The sequence below is a fragment of the Equus asinus genome, chromosome 21, assembly GCF_041296235.1.
Source record: "Equus asinus isolate D_3611 breed Donkey chromosome 21, EquAss-T2T_v2, whole genome shotgun sequence".
NCBI lineage: Eukaryota > Metazoa > Chordata > Mammalia > Perissodactyla > Equidae > Equus > Equus asinus.
In genome coordinates, this window is record NC_091810.1 from 29254207 (window position 1) to 29277926 (window position 23720).

Genomic DNA, 23720 nt, shown 5'->3' on the forward strand with positions numbered 1-23720 from the left:
GGTTTCATTGAAATTATTTATTCCTTGCCTTGTACCAGAAGTTATTTAAAGCACTTCTCTGTGTGTGTGTGTACATGTATGCGTAAAACAAGATGGCAGGTGTAATTAAAGGTGGGGGTAAAAGAAGAAAAAATAAGACAGCAACAGCATGAAAAGGGAGGCAAGAAGGAGCTCCAGGTACATTCCATCATGTCAGGTGGGTCACAGATTTGAATTTCCCAGCAGTCAGTATGGAAAGGGAGACCTTTGGGTTGCAAAATTCCAAGGGTTTCATGGGGCCCGATTTGAAATAGGCTCTGAACACCAGCTTTGGAAATTACAGTGAAGCACATTTCAGCAAAAGCAGTTCTGCTGGGGTGTCGGGGGGAGTAGAAGGGAATGTGGCAAATTTATGAGATTCACATTTTCATCTCTGCTAATTTGATTCGATCTAGCATAAATGCAAAATAATTTCAAGAACAGGATGGGGTGCATTTCTTTCAAACAGTTCTTTATGAACATTGTGCCTTTCTTAACCTATTCATCACCCTCACCCTTCCACTTCTCAGATAGATGTCAGTGATGAAGCAAATGATAGCCTCTCCGGATTTGGATAAACCTTCGTTCACCTGCTAGAAGCATGCTCTTCGGCGTGTAGGATTGCCACTGCAATTTTTTTTTTTTTTTTTTACATAAAGTCACTTACTTTGCTCTATAAATGTTTCTATCTAGTACAGTCACCTATATTTGTCATGCAGGGGGTCCTTATTTCTGAATATTCATTATTCAGGTTTCTGCACTTAGAAAGTTACAAAGAGAAGAAATGGTAGTCAGAACACAAAAATATTCACTAATGATCAAACCACTTGATAAATTTAGCCCCCATTCTAGCATATCATTTCCTTATTGCGTCTTCCCCACCCATCCTACCAGTATTCTTTTTGTTTGATGTCTTGCTGATTGTTGATATTGTACAGTGCAAATACATTGCAAATTGAGTTAAAAAATCAAGGATTTCACGAAATCAGTGGAAGTAATATAGGAGCTGTGCTTGAACCACAGGCAGAAACACTGACAGTGAGGCTTGAAAGTGTGGGATTAGTTAACAGTTGAAGAAGCCCCTACAATAGTAGTAAAATTAGTGGAAAGTTTTTATTTTGAATATCAAAGAGCTGATTGGAATCACATGATTGAGAGGCCCCTGAGGAAACTTGACGATGCCCTTGATGATTATTTGTAAAAATTACTCTATAATTTGCTGAAGAAGACCAACCTGAAGTGATGAATGTCATATAGTGCTATAATTTTGTTAGAACAATTTCAAATACGATTAATAATTGGTTCATTCTTTGTTCATTTGAGAATTAGTAAATAGTTGTAATTATAAACTATGTATTAACATTGTCAAATGTTTTATAAACTTATTTGTGTAGTTTGGAAGTTTTAAGGTGAAATCTTAACTTTTTATCACTATTTACTATTAAATTTTGGCCTCTGTTTTATGCGGATTTACTTTAAGTGACTTTGTTTGGTTTTAATTATCCTCCATGTATGAGCATCTCCATTCTCTGTTTCCGCTGTGGGGGGTGTGCTGTGTTGGAGAGAGTCCCCTCAAAATTCATGTGAAGGAGTCAACCCTGCTGACACCGTGATTTTGGATTTCTAGCCTCTAGAACTGTAACAGAATGTATTTGTGATGTTTTAAGCCACCAGATTGTGGTAGTAATGGCAGCCCAAGGAAACTAATACAGATTTTGATACTGTGAGTGGGGTGCTGTTGTAATAAATACCTAAAAATGTGGGAATGGCTTTGGAATTGGGTAATGGGTAGAGGCTTGAAGAGTCTTGGGGTTCATGATGGAAAAATCCCAGATTGCCTTTAAGGAGACTTTCGGTAGAAATGTGGATGTTACGGGCAGTTCTAGTGAGGGCTCAGAAAGAAGTGAGGAGAGCTCCAGAGAAATCTTCTTTTGTCTTAGAAAAAATATATATCATCACAGACTGAATGGTGCTCGAAGTTGGAATGTTAAAGATGCTACCAGTGAGGTCTTAGATGGAAAAGAGGAACGTGTTACTGGAAACGGAAGGAAAGTTGAGGAAAGCTTGTTACAAAGTGGCAGAGAACTTGGCTGAACAATGTTCTGCCATTCAGAAAGTAGAATTTAAAAGTGATGAACTTGGCCATTTAGCTGAGGAGATTTCTAAACACAGTATGGAAAGTACAGCCTGGTTTCTCCTTGTTGCTTATGGTAGGATGCAAGAAGGAAAAGATAAATTGAGGAAGTAATGGTTAAACAAAAAGGAACCAGCATTTATGATTTGGAAAATTCTCAGCCTGTCCAGATAGAGTGCTCTGGAAATAGGGCTAAGGGTGTGGCTGGACAACTTTTGGCTAAAGAGATTAAGCCTGTGACTCTGGCCTCTGCACAAGTCAGGAATAGAGGTGGGGTCATCCAGAAAGGACTGTGGAGGACTCTCGTGTGTAATGGTGTGGATCTCCTCGACATCCACGGAAGACCAACAAGGTTTTTGAGAATGTTATATCAGCAGAAACACGGCCACCCTAAACTGGAAAGGGCAGGGATGGGAGGAGATGAAGGAAGAATAACTCCGGGGTAGAAACACGGATGCAGAGGCCAGAGTGAGTGGAGCTTCCACCCTGCTGGGCCCCGAGGACAGAGCGTCAAGCCACAGAGCCTTATTTTCAGGCCTCAGAAACTAATGGAATTTGACTTGCTGCGCTGTGAACTTGCTTTGTCACTGGCAACTTCTTTATCTTTTCCACTTTCTGCCTTGTGAAATGAGAATGTATACTCTATGTCTGTCCCACCATTATCTTTTGGAAACAGATAACTTGTGTTTTAGTTTCACAGGTTTGTGGACAGAAAGGGATTTTACCCTAGGATGGAGCATACCCAGGGTTTCTCCTAGCCTTGATTTAGAAGAGATTTTAGACCTAGAGTTGATGTTGGAATGGGCTGAGACTGCTGGGGTTGGTGAGATGAGGTGCATGTATATTGCATGTGAGATGAGCATGAATTTGGGTGGCTAAAAGACAGTGCTGGGTTGGATAGTGTCACCCCAAAATTCTTGTCCTTCCCAGAACCTCAGAATATGACCTTATTTGGAAATAGGGTTGTTGTGGATGTGATTGTTAAGATGAGGTCATCCTGGAGTAGGATGGCCCCTTAATCCAATGTCACTGGTGTCCTTTTAAGGAGAGGAGAAGAGAGAGATACATACTGAGGGAAGACGGCCCTGTGAAGAAACAGAGAGAACGCCATGTGATGACATAGGCAAAGTTTAGAGTGATACATGCACAGGCCAAGAAATACCAAGGATTGCCATTCACACCAGGAGCTAAGAGAAAAGCATGGAACAGATTCTCCCCTCAGAGCCCTCAGAAGGAGCCAACCCTGTCAACGCCTCAACTTTAGACTTCTGGCCTTCAGAACTGAGAGAGAATAAATTTCTGCTGTTTACGCCACCAGTTTGTGGTAGTTTGCTGTGGCAGCCCTGGAAACTAATACAGCGAGTTGTCAGAAAACCATTCTACTGATCCGTGGACTACATGTTATTTTTCATAGCCCAGGGCTGCGATGGTATTAAGTCAAGTTGGAAATAGGGTGAAAAGTTATTTCATTGGCCCAAACTCAGTATGGCTTAAATAACTCTTGCAATATTTTCTGTATTAAATTAGTAGTTTCTTGTTTAAAGTGATCGATTGTTTCTGTTAATAACTGGGCTGGAGATGGTTTTCACTATCACAGAATAACGGCAGACAGCTTTGTGTTCATTTGTGCATCAACTGGTATTTGTTTTTCATGGCAACTTTCGGAGAAGAGTTTCACTAGCAGCTCCTACTGAGAACTAATGCATTACCTTTTAGATCAGGATCCATAAATGTTCTGAAGTTTGGAACTGGTTTTTTTCAATAGGGAGGAATTATGATTATATGTCACTATCATCAATGCCCTTTAACAAGAAAGTTGATGGACTGTTTGTTCCCAGATAGAAGCTGAGACTGTGTGTCTGTGTGCTGCATCCTTTGAAATTAAAAGGCAAGTCAGTGTCTTCCATCATCCAGCATGAAGCGTTTCTTGAATTGCCTCACTAGAGTCCTGTCCTACATTATCAGTTGCTGGCTCTTGTGTCAGTATGTCATGCCTGGCAAGTTAGCAGGTTTTGGCAGAGGAAATGAAACCTGGTCAGTTACTACGAGATTTATAGTAGACCTGCTATTGCAGGAAGTGGTGAAAAGTTGATTGATAGCTTGAGACAAAACTCTACAGCAAGAAACAGGATGTGTGCTTTCTATTTATACCCAGTTTTCTTTTTCCTACATTTCAGGGCTCCTTTGGCACTTTGTTTTGGCTGTTTCATAAGGCCATTGATGCCTTTTTTTTTTTGCCCCTAAACTCAGTCACCAAATATAAAATAATTGAGTAACTTGTGTGTGAGCTCAGCCGTGGTGAAGGCAGGCACTTTGCGCTGTTCCCGTTACTCTTTCATGGTGGTTGTATTTCCTGTAACTTGTCAGAGAGCAGTCTTTAATTAAAAAAAAAAAAAAATCCTCCAAATAGAATATTATTTCACATATACAATCAGAAAGAAACTTTTTTAAAAAGTCACATGGTGGGATTACATTTCCAAAAACTTTCTAAGAAAAACCTGTTTTGAGTATAATTTTATTAAAATATGGCATTAGTATGATATGCTTGTCATGTCTCTCTTAAATGCTGAATCTTCTCACTCTTTAATAAGCACATTCTTAACAGGTAGGTGTTCTTCATTTAGATATAAAATATATACTATAAGTACATCTAGTAACTCAGTGTGAGTGTGCATTGAGTGGTATCAGAATGTACCTGGTTTTTGTAAGCATTCTGGTTAACTAATAATGTCACTTGACAAGGCTTTTTGACATGAACTAGCCTGGTCTGTTTTGAGTGTGACAGTGAAAAACCACTGGCTACATTAAATGAGGTGCTTTCTGAAATGGAAAAGCCATTACAGAGTTGGATTCTAGAATTTACAAGGAGTGGCAGACTTCGACCCAACTCTAATTGTCCCAGAGGTTGAAGAAACAAAAAGGCTACTCTTTCATAGCTTAATTTTTTTCTCCAAAGGAATAATTTCCTTTTTTGCAAACAGTCACTTCTAAGTTATCTGTGTAAAATAATTGAATAGAAACAAAGCCAACTTTCATTCCTTGGGCTGTTAGGGCACCTCCTGGACTGTGATATTTTGAAATTTTTAATCACTTTTTATCCTAGCATTCTTTAGGGGGGAGTTCAGAATGCTTCTTCTATAAAGTTTCTATTCAGAACTTCAGTATTAATTTAGGAAACTAGCCAGCTTGAGGTAATAAGAGTGGGATAATAAAAAATAGAGATGAATCAGCATGGTAAAGAATCAAAAATGAACATGTAATTCATTTTTACACATCTCACATAAATGGGTCACTTTAAACATAGTGTAGCGCTAACAGTGAGAAACGAACTTTCCCCCGAAGGATGAAACTTCATGTCAGCTGGTAGCAGGTGCGAGTCCCTGTTTGGGTCACATGGCTCATCCTTGCCACTTTCTTGTCAATTAGAGTTGACTTTTTAGTCCCACTGTGCTTTCTGAAAAGAGCCAGGATTATGGTGAGGGGCTTTGAAGTTCCAAATTTATACTGTTAAAAACGACAGATAGAATATTTTTATAGTAGACAATAACAAAGACCCAGATAGTTTTAACTTGAGAATTGACATATCTACTGTATTCACTAATATTCACAAAAATACCTCAGTTTTTTCCCTCCTACTCCAAACCTCTGTCGTTAAAGCTTAGATGTATGCTTCATTTAAGATTGCCAAACTAAAGGTATCAATCATAGCTTCTTTGGAGAATTCTGGGCCTTCTGCAAGTCAGAGCTCGCTCATTTGTAAGATGCCGAGTCGAGCTCAAATTGGGAAGGAGTGAAGAATGTGGTCTGAAGAACTGAAACTTTTCGGAGCCTGGGTACTCATGGGAGGCCCTCTGGTGGAGCAGGAATTGCGCTAGAGCTCTGAGGCCTGGGCTGCCAGTCTTGGCTGCCCCTTGCTAGCGGGGTGAACTTCAGCAGGTTTCCTAACCCCTCCAGGCTTCTGTTTCATCATCTGTAATGTGGGGATAAAAAGGAAACTGATTCACAGGGTTGTTGGTAGGAGTAAGTGCAATGACGAGGACCATCATCCTTCACATATTTGTCATGGCTATTAAAAATATGAGATATATGGTCACTGAAGTAAAAGCTTTTATTTTAAATGTTTTATTTCTAATATTATAATTTAATAAGAGACATTGTCTTCTCTCCCAGGTTCCTTGCTCTTTATCTCTGAAAGCTGTGTGTCATTATCCAGAGGGGACCTCCTTCAGTGAGAAAGATGGCAGTGAACTAGTTGCTAGGCTGACAGGGCCTTGGGGCAGAGATGTTTTAAACTGGTCCACTAGTTCTGACTGAATCCTTTGTCACTGGTCGTCAAGGTTTCAAAATATATGGTGGACATTATCTACAACTGTCTTGGACAAGGATGTAAATTATATTGCAACCATCTTATTCCATGCTTTTAAAGATGTCTCACGCTGATCAGAGCTCACCCAGAGTTTGGGCCCTTTGGTGAATCATTAAGTGACTCCAGCTGATCTCACCTTCATTTTCCCCTTTGCCCTAGCCACCTTTCCTTTTCTAAGCTCTGGAAATTCCAGCACTGAAACTCAGGCTTTTCCTCGCCTAAGAGAAAGTCGCCCATCCATGCTGGCTGTTGCCCTTGTCCCATTCTCCCCCGCTGTGCCTGCCACCCACCCTCAGACACTGACTGCAGTGGAGCGTCTGGTCCTGATCACACCTGTGGAGGGGCAGCTGTGGGGAGGGGCGTCCATGCACAGTCACTCTTCTAAATATTTTGAGACGAAAGGGCCTGAGATACATCTAGGCACTTAGATGAAAATTATCTTTGTTCGGTAGTTGCCGTTGCACTGTCCATTCACTTTGGCTCTCTTGAAATGAAGCCTCATTTCCCCAATATTATGGAATGGACTACACTTTTACAAATGAATTTATGTTGTGAACTCACCCTCATCCAGATTGTCTCAAGACACTAAATTGTTGTGTACACTCATTTAATCTTTGGAGTTAGGCAAACAGAAGCCCTGTCAGCATGCTTACCATTTTCACTCATTGCCACCTTTCTTCAGTTGTCACCTCAGATTTTCCTCTGTAGAATAGTAAAGGGATAGTTTTTGGAGAACTGCAGTATGCTTTATGTTGCTTCAAAAACAAAACAACTAAATGCATCCAAGTTAATGAAAAAGTTTATTCAACATAATATTATAAATTTAGAAAAATATCCTCCGATATTCCATGAAACGGTTTTCTGATAAAAATAAAAAGCACTCCATGCTGCTCTCTAACATTGCTTTTTTGGGGGCACATTTAAAAATTCTGAATAGGTGTTACATTACATAGGTTTAACCATGAACAATATGCGATGGAAAGTCTCTCTCTCACCCTCACTGTCCAGCTTTCCAGTTCCCACCACACCCTTCCATGTAAGTTAGTGTTTTCTCTAGCTTTCCAGAGTGTATTGATAGATATTCAAGCAAATACAAATATATGTTTTTATTTCTTTCCTTTTTTTAACATTATAGGTACATATACATATGGCATGCCTTTGATGTCATTAAACAGTGTATCTGGGTCAGCCCATGGAGAGCTTCATTCCCTATGCAGCTGTAGACTGTTCCTTTATATGGATCTGCCATAATGTGTTTACCCAGTCCCATATTGATTGGCATGTGGTTGTTTCCCATTTGGGGTATTGAAAATAATGCCATAGTAACTAACCTTGGGCCTGTGTCATGTGGTATGTGTGTTTAACTTCCAGATGTGGTATTGCTGGGTCAGGGCTGTGTACATTTTCAATTCGAAAGCTATTGCCAAGTTCTCCTTCGTAGGGGTTGTACCTGTGTAATCGCTCACCAGCGGGGTAGGAAGGTGCCATTTCCCCCACAGCCTTGCTAGCAGCTTTATCAAATGTTTGCATTTTTGCCAATCTAATAAAAATATATCTCAGTATGACTTCAATTTTTACTTCTCTTATTTGACTGAACATCTTTTCTTATATTTAAGAGGCATTTGTGTTTCCTTTTGTGAGAATTGTCTGCTTATGTCTTTTGCCCATTTTTCTGATGGATTGTTGTAAATTTTTTTTATTTTTTATTTTTTTCTTGGTAAGGAAGATTGGCCTTGAGCTAACATCTGTTGCCAATCTTCTTTTATTTTGTGCCACAACATGGCTTGATGAGTGGTGTGTAGGTCTGCACCCAGGATCCTAACCCGTGAACACTGGGCCACTGAAGCAGAGTGTGCAGACTTAACCACTACACCACTGGACCAGCCTGTGTTGTATCTATTTTTAAGAATTCTGTTAGGAGAATTAGACCTTGCTTTTTCTCAATTTTGTATTAGCCTTTTGACTTTGCTTATGATGGTTGCTTTGTGCTATAGTAGTTGTTGATTTTTACTAGTTGAATTTATTAATCTTTGCTTTTGTGGCTTCTGGATTTCGAGTCCTAGTTAGAAAGGCCTTCCTCATTCTGGGGTCATAAAGGAAATATCCTACATTTCCTTGTAATATTTTACTAGCTTCATTTTTTTACACTTATATCTTTGATCTGTTTGGGATTTCTCCTGGTGTATCATGTGAAGTATGGATCCAACTTTATTGTGTTATTTCTTTACGCTTTGTACCCTGTTGTCCCCAGGCCAGTTAATGAATAGTCCTAATATTTCTTCTTAAAATGGTTTTCAAGGTCCAAAAAGTTGGCAGCTCTTGCAGAAGCCTTAAAGGAAGTCTCCGTGACCAAGGCCCAGCTGGGGCTGGAACTGGAAGAGCTGGAAGCAGCAGCGCGTCTTGTCCAGGAGGAGGAAACTGCATTAAAAGCGGCTCATTCTGCTTCCAGGCAGCAGACACCTTGCTCCAGTTCTGAGGCAAGTGATTCGGAGGAATCAGACAGCAGCACATCGTCTGAGGCCGAAGACTCGGATTCGGAACACGAGGAACTCAAAGATAGCACATCTGAGACACTAACTTGCTTGCAGGATCCCTTTCTTGAGGAAAGCAGTGCCCTGCTAATTGACGACGGTGGGCTGTGCAGAAACGCGGCCAGCCTGGGGTCTGATGCTGGTCAGGGGAAGCCACTTGCCTCCTCCCGGGCTCTCGGGGGTCCTGGGCCTCTGATAGAGGAGCTTGGAGAACAGCTCAAGGCTACAGTTCAGATGACTGAAACCGAGGGCTCTGCTGCCGGCGACCACAGCAGCATGCAGGCCCAACACGACCGGCAGACGCCAAACGACTGACTCTGATGCAGGCCCGACACGACCGGCAGACGCCAAATGACTGACTGATGCAGGATCGACAGGACCGGCAGACGCCAAATGACTGACTCTGAGTGGTTTGATTCATTGTTGAGAATTATCTCAGATCTGGTTTTATGTGCTGAATTAGAATTCTTCACTTTCACTTTGTACTTTTTCTTAGTATATACAGCATGTTTTTTCAATGAGCTAATGTTGATACTTGTTGTTTTCCCTGTTAACAACTTTAAAAATAAAGTTCTAAAGTATTTTTTACCAAATGTAATTGATATTTGAAGATGAAAATAATAGTTCTGCCAGAATCTCTGGAACGTAGAGACCATTACTATTTTTAATAGCTTTACCGAGGTATACTTGACATACCGTAAACTGGATATTTAACGTGTGCAATGTGACATATATTTATACCAAATGGAACCATGGCCACAATCAAGATGACATGTTTCCCCATCATCCCCAAGTGTTCTCGTGCTCCTTTGTTACCCCTCTCCGACCCCACCCCCCATGCCACCCAACCCCCCATTCCCCAGGTGAGCATTGATCTGCTCTCTGTCACAATATGTTCATTCGTTTGTATTCCTAGAATTTAATATAAATTGAATCATGTAATATGTACTTTTTTTTTTATCAGGCTTATTTCACTCAGGGTAATTATTTTGAGATTCACTGATGTAGCATGTATTGAGAGGGATTCTGTTTTTGGCTTTTTCCGTATGTGGGTAGGATTTCAGTGAATAGATCTATCCATTCACCTACTGACGGACATTTTGGTTGCTTCCAGTTTTGGGCTGTTGCAAACAAAGCTGTCATGAAGGTTTGTGTGCAAGTATTTGTGTGGATAATATGCTTTTAATTCTCTTAGGTAAATATCTAGGCGTGGAATGAGTGAGCTATATGGTAGGTATGTGTTCAACAGTTTAAGAAACTGCCAAACTGTTTTCCAAAGTGGCTGTACCGTTTTACATTCCCACCAGTAGTGTAGGACAGTTCCGGTTCTTTCACATTCTTGTCATCACTTGGTATGGTCAGTTTTTAAAATTTTTACCATTTTAATTGGCATGCAGTGGTATCTCATTGTGGTTTTAATTTTCATTTTTTAAGACGTGTTATGTTGAGCATCTTTTCATATGCTTTGTCATCCACATATCTTTGGTGAAGTGTCTGATCAAATCTCTTGCCAATTTTTTTTAAGCCGATTATTTTCTTAGTTTTGAGTTTTGAGAGTTCTTTATAAATTCTAGGTACAAGCCCTCATTATTAGTTGTCTTTGCATGCCTTGTAATCTTTGGATGCCAAACATTGTGAATTTTCCCTTGTCGGCTGCTGGATGTGTATTTGTATAAATAGCCTTTAGCTTTGTTTCAGGATATAGTTAAGTTGGGCAGTAGTTTGATCCTTGTGGGTCTTGCTTTCATAATTTGTTAGGTCTGGAACAGACCTCAGTCTAGGATGAACTGTTTGCCAGTACTAAGGAAAGATTTTTCCATGTCCCGTGAATTGTGAGTTTTCCAGTCCAGCTGACAGAAGTAGGCACCTGTGTGAGTGCTGAGCGCTGTTCACTCCAATCCTTTCAGGTGGTTTTTCCCCGGCCTCACTCACACGTGCTCATCCATAAGTACTCCCTTGACTGTAGAGCGGAACCCTTTCCAGATATCTGGGGTCCTCTGCAGCTCCCTCCTCCCTGGTACTCTGTCCTGCAAACTCTAGCTGCCTTGATCGCCCTAAGCCTCTGGCTCTGTCTCCTGAACTCTGGAGTCCACTAGATTCTGCCTGGGTCGTCCGTCCCTGTGCAGCCTGGACAGTCTTTCAGGGCAGAAGGTGAGGCACTCATGGGGCCCACCATGTTTTCCATCCCTCAGGATCACTGTCTGTCATTGCCTGATGTCCAGTGTCTTGAAAACTGTTGTTTCATGTATTGCTTCTGTTTTTCTTTTTTGGGTATGTCAGGTGGGAGAGTAAATCTGGTTCCTATTACCCTATCTTGATTGGAAGCATAAGTCTCCATTAATATTTTAAATGTGAATTTTCCCACTCAAGTATATGCTCCTAGGAAGCAGGGTCTGTGTCGTGTCTTTTTACCACTGAATCCTCAGTGCCCATATTCTCAGCGCTCCATAAATATTTGTTGAATGAATGAACAAGTGAAATAAACCAATTTGCTTTGGGGAGGAAATGAAATGAAATCTGATATGTATTAATCTCAATAGCATTTTGGTTTCAAGAAAGGGTACGATCCCTTTTACTCTGGGTTCATATAGGTTGCGAGAATTTGTATTTCCAATAGAAATTCCAGTTTGTATTAACAGGATAGTTGGGGTGACTGTGCCCTTTAACACGCATGTTAACTCCTGAACACTCTAACACCTTTGTCAGAATGTGTTCCAGACTTTTCTCAGGCGCCCTGGAGAGCTTCAAATCCCTGTGACCATGGAAAATGCATTTCTCCTCCACAGCACATGACCTGGAGCCAGTGTGAAAATGCATTATCCGTTACTCCCTTCATTCACTTCTACTAACGTCAAGTTGAGCAAATCGACTCTTGTCTAAAAGTTTAAAGCCATGGAAATTCTTCTTTCCATCAACTTCTGTTCTGACTTAGGCATCTTAACAGGATCTACTTCGGTGAGACTTGTCTTGGGTGGAAATACCTGTTACTCTCTTCCTCAAAGAAGGAGCAGACGTGATCCTTCCTGGACACCCTCACAGCTCAGGAGCTCATTAAACAACCCTCATGAGTATTAAGGATGACGGGAGTAAGCACTTTTAGACCCTGAGTCTGCAGCATTTCTCTCACCCTCCCTCTGTTCGCAGAGGGTTAAAGCTTTGTTAGATTGCATTACTCTGTCTTTGTTTAAGATGGGTTAAGAACACGACACCACGTCTGTAACCCAAAGCACATCCAAAGGTGCTGCCTTTTGTTTTTTAAGCTAGACAACCTGCCAGGCAACTCTAGGGATCTCCTGTCACCACGTGAGTTTCCCAAGAACCCTGGGTGATGGGAGAACAAAAAAAAAGTTGGGGAAAGAACAGGGAGGAGACCTCAGGGACTGCCTAGTTGCAGTTCGGTGGGAAGAAGCCAGTTTGGGGTTGATGAGACGAGGAGTGGAGTTCCAGAGCCACAGCGCTGGTGTGACCAGCCCACAAGGGGGTGGGCCACCCTCCGAACCTCTCCCTTCATCTCGAACATGGGAATAGATCTACTTTTCTGGCTTATCTTACAGGATTATGAGTCTGTATGTCCAAAACACCTTATAAGCTGGAAAGTATTAGACCAGCATAGGGGTTTATTATTAATGTCTGACTTCCCAGAGCTGAACAGAGCTCTGTCAGCTACCTGACAACAGGTCGCTGGGGAAGCCGGCTCTGTGAGAATGAGTCAGCCCTGTTAATGGCTTCAGAGGCAGGCCAGAGGTAAAAGTCTACACAGTTCAGCAGATTAGATAGAAATGTTAATTCTATCAATGAATCACAGCACGGCCTCATCCTCCGGATTTGCATTATCATTGACCTATTTTTCCATGTTCTGTCTCTCCTCTCCCATTATCCTTGAAGAATAATGCGGGGCCTTGCTGTGGGCATGATGGGTTTTAGGTGCCAGTAACTATGCTGATATCATCTTTCACTGGCTCAGGATTAATTTACAAATGAGACAGGGCTGCTCTCTCCCACATTCTAAACTGGTGGGGCAGCTAGGGGGCGGTTTTCACACCTGCTAGAGAAAAATCCACTTGGGGTGTGTGGATCAGATTCTGTTACCAAGAACTGGGGGGAGGAGAGAGGGAGAGACTCAAGTTTTCTCAGTTGTAAGACTTTATAAAATTATTCTGAATCAGAGGGGCTCCTGTATAACTATGTTGTTATAAAGAGATTTTTATTATTTTATGTAACTAGAAATTGACTCATATAGTCAATGGTGACAAAACAGACACCCCTAAAAGAAATAGGAATGAGTTCGAGGAGGAAAACTAGGCAACTCTTAAGCTGCCCCTCTATTAAAAATATACCAAGACTTCAGAATGTATTAATTATAAAATCTTTAAAGATGCAAAAATCCCTTTATATATTTCGATCTGTCATGTAATGTCATTGCACGTCAGGTAAATGGAAGTTAAGCTTCATAAACGCAAATCTCTGAGACTGACTGGTCAGGCGTCTCCATTAAAGTAAATCAAAGGTTGCAAATGTTTCCTTAACATCATTCCATCTAAATCCCTGATGGAATTTTCATTGTGATCTGCTCCCCTTCCCGCCCCTTTTCCGACCATGTTATATATGGTTTCAATCCATACCAAATGAAGGACGCATTGATTAGACTTGATTTAAGGCAGCAAGTGATAAATGCAGCTGGAAATTGATTCATGCCTCTCAAGTGACTGGGGCACAGCCATCCACCGTTGACACAACTCTTGTCTCAAGGCTGGAAAAAACAAACAAGGAAACACCTGTCAAACAGATAAATGACTTTGCTGTTTGGAGCTTTCTGTGGAGGCCATTTGTTTCCTAGATAAGGAAGACTGCTCTCAAAATTCATGAGAAGATAAGCTGGAGGAAGAGGATGAATGTGGAATTGGTGGCTAAACACTTGGAAAAAACAAACAGAAAGGATTCACCTCTGGGAAGAATCTTGCTACGTGGATCTGCTCTCCTTTCGCCTCAAAGGTGCTGGAAGTGGCGACTTGGCCCCCCGCGAGTCTCAGTCCTAGCCAGACCGTGTGCTGAAGGCCCTGTCTCCGGGATTCCAAGGGTTGGAGTGGAACGCTGCCATCTTTTATTTCCAGGGCGACATTCCCCTACTGCTCTCCTTGGAGGGAGCATCCGGGGGAAGACGCAGCAGGAACAGCTGAGGGACTTGAGAGCCCGGCTGACAGTCGTCTGGCCTGAAGTATTGCGAGTTCAGCAGTTTGGCCATCAGCCCAGAAGCCCCCCGAAAACAATACCCCTCTTGCAACCCAGGGCCTCTGGTGGATTCTCGCCCACAGTACATAAATATTTCCTGTATTTATGTCTCCTGGACATGCTCTCTGTGTTCCCACCTCGACATGTCTGCTCATGCACTCCTTTCTCTTATCCTATTCGTTAGCACAGGTTTACTTTTCACCTATCCTTCAAAGCCCCATTCAGATGATGCCTCCTCCAGAAGGTCCCCCTGCATTCTTCCTGGCTGGAAATAATGTCCCTCCTCTGAACTCCCACTGAATCAGGGCCAGGTCCTGCTGGGAAGAGCCTTGAATCCAAGGAAAGCCAAAGGGATTGGAAAGGGGAAGAGAGATTCCTATCAGGCTGGCCCCGAGAGCGGTGGGTTCCAGAGCTCTGTATTCAGACTTCTGTAAAATTAGAATAAAACAGGAAAACCAGAGGGCTGCTGACATGAGGCTGCCACTGTTGAGTTGTGCAGGTACATCTCGGCAGCCAGTGTTCTCCTGAAACCATGCTTGCATAAAAGCATGTTCACCTCAACAAAACATTTCAGGTAAGTCAGTTCTCTAAACTGATAACATTTCACTTCAAGAAAACCTCTCACCTGAGGGTCAGAGTTGCCTTTTTGGTGTCTCTATTTGCGGTCTTTTTTCTTGTATACGGATACAGTTATATACCCACATAATTTTTTTAAACAAAATTAGAATCACGTACCACATAAATTTTAGATCCCTTTTTCTTTCTCAACATGAGGTCATGAATATTGTCCCATGTCACTGAATAACCCCTCAAAATAGGACTTGTCACAGCTGCCCCGATGTAGTCTTCCTGCCATGGAAGAAACCGCTCTCAAACGTAAACGGGACTCATCGCAACTGTGGTGTGTACAGTGTGGATGCCAAGCCCGGGCGCCTGCACTCTAGGCGCTTCCTCAGCTGCACTGCTGCAGCCTGGTATGTCTTCAAGACAGAATACCCTTGAATTAGAGAAGAGACAGGACTTTTCTAACGGCCGTCACTTGTTGAGCTGCTGCCTTATGCCAGGGCTGTGCTAGGCTTGTCTTGTCCTAAGCATGTCGAGCAAGGACTGTCTCCACTTAGTCCCTCTAAAGCCCGGCCCCCACCAACGGAGGAGGCTTCAGGTATGTTCTGTTCTCAGCTGACTGGGCTGGAGTTGACCCAAGGGCAGGCTGTGAGGTCTGCTGGCCTGGAAAGCTTTACTAAAGCAGGGGTTCGTGACGCTGGCAGCACAATTGGACCATCTGAGAAACTTTAAAGAAATTCTGCTACCCAGCCTCCTCTGCAGACAATGGAATCAGAGTCTCTGGGGGTGTCTAAATGGGCAAAGGCTGGGGTGATCGGATTCATGCTGTCAGAAATCTGAATTGGGAAATGCAGAGAGCATCCGACCCCTGGCAGCAGACGCTCAGGGTGAGAGATGCATTGAGAAAAGTCACAAAGTGGATCCAGAGTTGGTCTTGCAAACTCAGCTAGGAAGGAGAAGTATGAGTTAGAACGATCTATGTAGTGGAGCAAAGATACAGAGAAGAGACACCAGCTGGTCATGGAAAAGAGAGTGGCTGGGTGCAGAAAGATGCAGGCACATGGAGTTGTTAAGTCACATTACTCTCTGAAGTGAAGATTCAGACATTTCTGCCCTGAGGTCCCAAGAGCAGCGTTGGATCCCTCCACCACCGTTTCATCAATCCCAGTTCTATTAGGCCTGTGTCTCTGCTTATTCTCGGAGTTCAGAGGGCATCCATTTCCCTTATTGCTGATCAATCAGAGGCCTTTCTTATAAGTAACAGGATAACAGACATAACTGCTTCAAACAGTAAAGAGGGTTTATTCATGAATGAAGAAGTCCAGCGGTAGAATGGATTTCAGGAGAGGCTTAATCCAGCCACTCAACAGTGTGACCAAAAGCCCTGTTTCTTGTGGTTTCTCTGCCCTGTCATCCTCAATGTTGACTTCTTCCCAATTTGGACACCTCTCACATCCCAAGGTGGCTGCCAGCAGCCCCTGCAACTACCTATTTTCTTGTTAACATCAGTAAGAAAAGAGATTATCTGTGTTCCAGCAAATGTCTTCAGATTCACTCTAATTGGTCAGTTCAGGAAAACTCTGAATCATTCACGGTTGGCCAATGAAATGAAATGTGCTGGTTGGCTTTGTCTCACTCATGACGCCACTCCCGGAGCTGGGGATAGCTGTGGGGGTGCTTAGCTCAGCTCTCCATCCAGGAGAGAACCTGCTGGGGAGTGTGCTGAGCTGACAGCTCCCTCTGCCATACTTTCACTTTGTGATCCACCGCAGCGTTCAGTCCCAGGCTACACTCTCTCCAGGCTGCTCCCAGCCACTGCCTGGCACAGCTAGGTGCAAGAGCTGGGCCATTCCTGCCCAGCAGGGTACCCCTCTCACAGGCAGTCTTTGCTCTGGACTCGCCATGGCCCTCCGGGACTGCGTGTCCGGCCACATGGGGCTCTGCCTCCCTCATGTGTCCATCCTGCTTGTGCCTGAGGCCCTCCCCTCCCACTCCTGTTTCCTCTGCTCTGTATCCCCCACAGAGGTTACACTGCTAATTCTGGCTTGGCTTCTGTATCCCACACAGAGGTTACACTTCTAATTCTGGCTTAGACCCACCTGACGCACTCTGGTTATCCAAACTACCCTGAGTGAGCCTCTGATTTTCACAAAGGCGCTCAGCTCCAACATACTTTGCCCCACAAGTGCCTGGGGGGTAGAGACTCTCTCCATCAAACATAAGACCAGGGATCCAGTCTAACTTGCCTGATCTCACCCACACAGCAGGGACAGCCCTGGATTCCAAACCCAATCCTGCCCTCTTTGCAGCCCAGGCTCATTATCAACATTAGGTGCTGTCCCTTGTAGAGCCGGGAAAGGTGGCCTGAGCCACTCAAGGTCACCTGGCTTCTTGGGGGGGGGGAGGGGAGTTGGGGAGGAAAGAGTGAATCCCAGCGGGTGTCCACTCCAGTGGGCTTTTCTTGAATCACTCACCCTTGGGGGCAGGGACGGGGGCTGTCGATGGATGGGCTGAGACTGTCACTGTCTGGCCTACTGCGCTGACTGCAGGACCCGCTACCACGTCGAGCATGGAGACCTGACAGGTGACCCGTCAACGTGGATGACATCCTTTGCGCATAACTCATCTGGCACGGTGTTTCAAAAGAAAGAGCAAAGACAGACTGTTCGAGAGGGCCGGGAAGGCCGAAGCGCGGCAGCAGGCAGGCGGCCCATCACCTAGGGTGGGACCGCGTGGCCCCGGCTCCCCCGGGGCTGGGCGTGGGTGGGAGCGCCCGCGTTTCGCGCGCCGCCCATCAATGAGGATGCCTGTTCTCCGTTAGGCGCGCCCACCCCCTCTAATCCGCCGCACTGTCCAATGACGTGTCTAATGATGTGTCTTATAACCACAGCACTGCCCCCACAGCGGCCGGGCCCTTCTGGCGGAATGAGGAGGCTGATTGCTCCATCTGTTCCTTGGGCGCCGGCGGGCGGCGGGCGAGGGCGCGCGGGAGGGGCTGCGCGACTGCGCGTGCGCGCGGGAGGGGGCGGGGCGGGATGGCTGCCGTGCGCAGGTGCCTGGAGAAAGGGGATCCCAGTGGCAGGTGCAGATGCCAAACTCGCCGCGGCGGAGTCTATGTTTAATTACAGTCGACTAGGGAGGCTGTTTTACTTAAGATTTATAGGAGGCAGGTTCACATGGAGTTCTGAGCCGAGCTGGAGAAAGTAGCAGCCTGGAAGCCGCTGGGAAGGGGAGACACGCTCAGATTTTCCTGATGGGGCAAAAGAATCACCTGGAACACGGGGAGGCTTTAATAAAGAGTCAGAGCGCCAGCTCCTAGCCCCCGCCCTCCAAGTCGACTAACTTGGCGCGAAGCAGATCCCTAAATCACAAACATACTTCGTTCCCCTCCCAGTGACCCTGTGTGTGGAGACCTGCCTCGAGGAGCCTGGAGAGGATGGCACAGAGAAGACGATCAAAAAAAGGCTCTCCTGGGAACCAAATGCCAGTATCAGCTTTACAGTTTGCAAAATGCTTCTTGTACGTTACCTCGTTTTCAACAAGGGCGGGCAGGGGTGGGCCCATTTGAAAGCGAGGAGGCAAAAGGCGCTCAGGTTTTCCCGGGGTGAGCACGCGCTGCCGCGGGAGCGAGGACTCAGTCAGTGGGAGTCCCGGAAGATGGCCCGAAAAAAGGATGAACAGGAGATGGTTAAGGAGAGGGAGTTGGGGTGGAGGGATGTGACTGGTGGGGAAACCAAATTGCTCTGATGGCGGGGACAGAGAGGGGAAGCGCTAGCCGGCTACTGGACTGGGAAGCAACCAGTGGAAAGTCACATCTGCTTGTGGGCCCAGACTCAGCTTTGTCCTACATTAAAAAAGAGAGAGAAAGAAAACCCAGTATCCACGATAACAGAAAAGCAATTGAATATTTAATGTAGTCCCTGGTGAATTTCATTGTAAAGCGCAGCAATATTGTAAAATCCTCTCTGTTCCTCTCTTTCTCTTACTGTCGTGCTATCACTTCATCATAGCCACTGCCCCCAAAGAGTCACCTTCCCCCCTCCAAACTTCCCTAACTCTCTCCTAGACTCTGTCCTCACAGGTTTCCTTCTTTTCTCTCTCCTTCCCCCTTTCTGTGGCTATCATTTTGATCCCACAGTCCCCATCTTCCTGTCCAATACAAATTCTGCTCGCCATATGCCTCCTTCCACCTTAGCTGGTTTGGGGCAGGAGTCGACAACTAGAACTCTCGTTGGCCAGATCCGTCCCACCACCTGGTTTTGTACAGCCTGCAAGCTGAGGATGTTTTTTTAAAAATATTTTTAAATGATTGAAAAGAACGTGGAGATTTGTCTTCTCTCTTGTTCCATAAGTGTGTGTATAATAACCGTGAGTTTGCCTCTTAGCTCACAAAGCCTAAACTATTTTACCCTTTGGCCCTTTGCAGGAAACGTTTGCTGCCCTCTGGTTTAGGAGAAGTGGGATATGGATACCTATCCAGTAGCATTTTGGGTACCTGGCCCCAGGCCTCTGGGGTTTTCCATGCCCTCCTGGGGGAGTCCCTGAGGGGTGAGAGAGATGAGGCTCCTGCATGCCAGTCTGGGAGGGCAATCTATGGGAAGGGGACGGAGGCTGCTTTGGAAGGAAACCCATGGGCAGTTGTCACGGGCCAGCCAGGCCATACTTGTTTTTCCAGGATGGGAGTGACTTACATTCATCTGATCATTCCTGAAGCTGGGCATGGTGGACTTCTGCATCAGGATTCTCTTTCCAAAATCTGTGGCCCTTTTGTGATCCTGTGGTAACAAAAGATGTTGGAGACCAGCCCAGTGTGCAGTAACCTGGGAGGTTTCATAGTCCAGAGACGGGTAGCATAGCAGGTCAAGCCCATCTCAGTGGATTACTTTTGACCAAGAAGTAAATAGCCTATCAGAAATGCCTTCCCAGAGCGTGTAACGTATATAACCTTATAAGACTGCCTTCTCCTGTGGTATATATACATAATGAAATACTCCTCAGCCAGAAGAAACGATGAAATCCGGCCATTTGTGACAACACGGATAGACTTTGAGGGTATTATGCTGAGTGAAATAAGTCAGAGGGAGAAAGTCAAATACCATATGAGCTCACTCATAAGTAGAAGATAAAAACAACAAATAAACACACAGCAACAGAGATTGGATTGGAGGTTACCATAGGGGAAGGGGGGAGTGGGGAGGAAAAAAGGGGGGATTAGGCACATGTGTGTGGTGATGGACTATAATTAGTTTCTGGGTGGTGAACATGATGTAATCTACACAGAATTGGAAATGTATTACGATGTACATCTGAAAGTTATATAATGTTATAATCCAATGTTACTACAATAAAAAATAAAAATTGAAAAAAAAGAGACTTGTCTCCTCCTCCTTTGGGGTTTCTTTCCATATACCATGAACGCCTCTGTTGTCTTGTACCTTGGGAGGCTTCCTCTTGTCTTCTTTTTTGAGCATTTTTAAAAAGCTTGGCATCCTACGCGTCTTTCCATAGTCACCTAAGCACCAGTAGTGGACGTGCCTTTTTGTCCTCTCGGGCATTCCTGTCCCCCTCTATAATAATACTACTCAGTCCCTGTCTATCTGAAGGGCTGAGACTACACTCTAATCCCACACAGGGGTGGACCTGTGGCCCAGGTCTGGCCAAGCAGAGTATCCTGTTCTTCTGGCCACAGTGACTGGTTCAGGGATGGGCAGATGTCTCAAGCCCGGCCAATGAAATTTCTCCTCAGAACTTTGGCCAGAGCTATTAGAAATGATGCTTTTTCTTCCTGCGTTGGTAAACTAGAAGGAAGGTGTTTTTGAGCTGCTGCTGATTATCCTTGTAACCACGTGGGGAAAACCTTCCTGGAAAAGGAATCTCATATATAAGATAACAGAGGTGGACGGAAGGAAGGAGGAGGAAGAGAGAGAGAGAGATCTGACAGCATCATCTGGGACTCAGTATCCAGCCATCCCTGAAGCTAGTTCCACCCTGGACCTTTCAGTTACCCAAGCCAGTAAACAGCATTTTCTTTTTTTTGTTTTGCCCCTTAAGCTGACCTGGGAAGGGTTCTGCTACTTGCATTTAATCACATCCTGACCAACATATGGGTTTTACCAAGTATCTTGGCACATTGGATTCCTCCCCTTGGTACCCACAGCCCTTGTCACGTAACTCGCAGTGCCCTCCCATTCTCACTCGGGACTTAGAGTGACTTGCTCTGGCTACTGAGGTGTTTGCACGTGTGATGCTGGCACCACAGGGCTTGTCCTCTCTCTTGCAGCTCTTGCAGCCCTTCTGTCACAGTATGAACAAGCCTAGTGTAGCCTGTGGGATGATGAGAGATACATGGAGCCCAGATGAGCTGTCCTAGCCGAGGCCCCCTAGACCCACAGTCCAAGCTGCTCCAGGAGCTGACTGTGGCCACATGAATGCGCCCACGTGAGGCCAGCTGAAGAACCGCCCAGCCGAGGCCAGCCCAGATTGCGAGGCCACAGAATTGTGAGCGGAATAAATGATGGATGTTTTAAAGCACTAAGTTTTGGGGTGGTTTGTTGGGTAGCAAAGCCGATGCACAGGCAGAAGGTGGAAAAGGTGTTATGAAAGGCACTGAAGGAGGGCGGATTACCAATTTATGGTTCTTTTAATAGCTGAGGAAAACAAAGGAGAAATTTTTGGAAATTTTGCCTGAGCTTAAACCAATCACACCTCTAGACTGAGACACTTACTGAATTCTGAGTGGAGCCACCTGGTAGGGACCCTATTGAGAAATCTATACCTGGCTCTGCCACTCGACAGTCATTCTGGGCAGTGGTCACCGCAGACATCACAGCCTGCACATGTTTGTCTTTAGAGGACAGGGTCAGAGACACATGTGACAATGTAGAATTCCTCTTAGTTATGTCCTAAAGCTGTGATGGTGAGAGTCCAAAGGTGGGTGGCAGCATATTGGACATCCTCTCTGTTCATAATGCTCACAGCAACCATGTTTCTCTTCTATAGGCCTGGCTTACTACACTTCAGTAAGTCTCTCTGACTTAGTCCACTTTTATTCTTTTATTAGGGCTGGTTTGCTAGATGTAACTGACCATTCCTCCTTATATGAGATTGTTCGTATCAAACATTAAAATGCTCCCACCAATAATGGTGACGGCTCGCCTTCACTGAACACTGCCCTAGCACCAGGCTCTGGACAAAGGGCTTTACAGGCCCGATCTCCTCTAGTCCTCACTGCAACCCAGGGAGCTGGGGGCCGTCAACCCCTTCCTACCGAGGAGGAAACTGAGTCCTCTGCCCAAACACACAAAGTTATCAAATGTTGGTGTTAGCAACTGAACTTGTTTAGGAGACTGAGAATGTGGGCTAGAGAAACGAGGAGGCTTCAGGAAGGACTCACATCACCTGCTTTGAAAGCAGATCAGGGTTTACCACCTACTAGATCTGTGACCTTGAGCATCTTACTAACCTTCCTTGGGCCTCAATTTCTTCATCTGTAGAATGGAGGTGTTAATTTCACCTTTAAAGGTGGTTGGGAGAGAGAATTAAATGAGAAATATAAAGCTCCTAGCACAGTGCTAGGCCCACAGTTGGAGCACAATCCCTTTTACTTTTTCTTCCACCAGAGGAGACTAGATCATGTTGGTTTCCAGTGATTCCATCCAATGGGATTTAAACTCCATGAGAATTTGGGGCTTTAGTTATTTTGTTTATGCTGTGCCCCTTGCACCAGAACAGTGCCTGGCTCATCATAGGCACTTAACACATGTTTCTTGAATTGAGTTCTGTATTTCTGTGAGTCTGTGATTCGGTGAGATGTGACTAGCAGTGGCTTCCTAAGGGCTGGTTGGGACCAGGATGTTGGGGGATCCAGGAGCAAAGCTTTGCAAGGAGTTGGGGGAGAGATCCACTCTCATCTCACTCCACAGCCCCCTGGAAGCCAGGCTGAGTAGCTTGCAGTGTTGTTAAGGACGCATCCTCGGCCGCCCAGCCTGGGAGAGCAGTTTGGGAGTAGCTGGAGATGCTGGATGAGGATCCAAAAAGCAGTCAGCAGACACAGCTTCTCCCTCGCCTCTCTCTTCTTTCTCCCAAGCTTGTCCTGGCCTCTGCCTGGGGGTCCCCACCCGTCTGCACAGTGGCCAGACTCAGAAAGAATCCTTTTTGGATGCCAAGTATCAGCAGGGCTCTCTGAGGGTGTGAATTATTCATTGACAAACTCAGCACCCATCTGTCTCCAGTCGGTGCTGCTAGCACCTCCCTGGGCCCAGAAGCTGCCCAGGGCACCTCCAACCCAGGCCTGCCTGTGGTTTCCTCATAATGAAGACGCGGCTGCCCTGAGCCTTTTGCCTTAATCGGAGAGATGATGGGCCGAACAAGAGGCTCTAAAGTGTGTATTTGAAATCAATTTGCTCCTTGAAGTGGCATGAAAACAAAAATCTACGGGATGCCGGCTGTGAGGGATTTCCCTGCACCGCTCCCTCAGCCTCCGCTAATGACCGGTGGCTAATGGCCTCCTGGCACCTTTCATCCTGAAGAGGCTGGTAGAAGCGGCGATGAGGCAGAAGTGGCTTCTGGGGAAGAAGGGCCTTTCAGAGATGGCTTCACCCACAGGGCACAGCCTCTGAGAATCAGGGTGAGAAGATAGGGGTGGCCGTGATAGGTTGCACGTTCACGATGGCCACCCGGGGAGGACACTCCACGGCCCCCCAGGGGGGAGGCAGTAAGATTTCAGAGATTTAAAAAGGAGGTTAAGTTACCTATGAACCCAAGCAGCTTCCTAAAATCTCTGGAGGAAATAGGTGTGGTAGCAAATCTGTAGGACAAGAGGCCAGAGGAAGGCATATATATAGGCTCCTGGTTATGAAGTCTCTTAATTCTAAGGGCC

The 23720-nt window shown here is 45.0% G+C and overlaps 1 protein-coding gene across 2 annotated transcripts in view; it reads left to right on the forward strand.

Annotated features, from left to right (window-relative positions):
* SHQ1 (SHQ1, H/ACA ribonucleoprotein assembly factor) overlaps positions 1-11557 on the forward strand; it is a 96152-nt gene extending 84595 nt beyond the window's left edge. For both annotated transcript variants that reach the window (XM_070492615.1, XM_070492616.1), the window contains one exon: positions 8818-11557. In XM_070492615.1, the coding sequence (XP_070348716.1) occupies positions 8818-9364 (547 nt within the window). In that variant the 3' untranslated portion in view covers positions 9365-11557. The remainder of the gene's footprint in view (positions 1-8817) is intronic.
* Positions 11558-23720: the final 12163 nt, after the last annotated feature.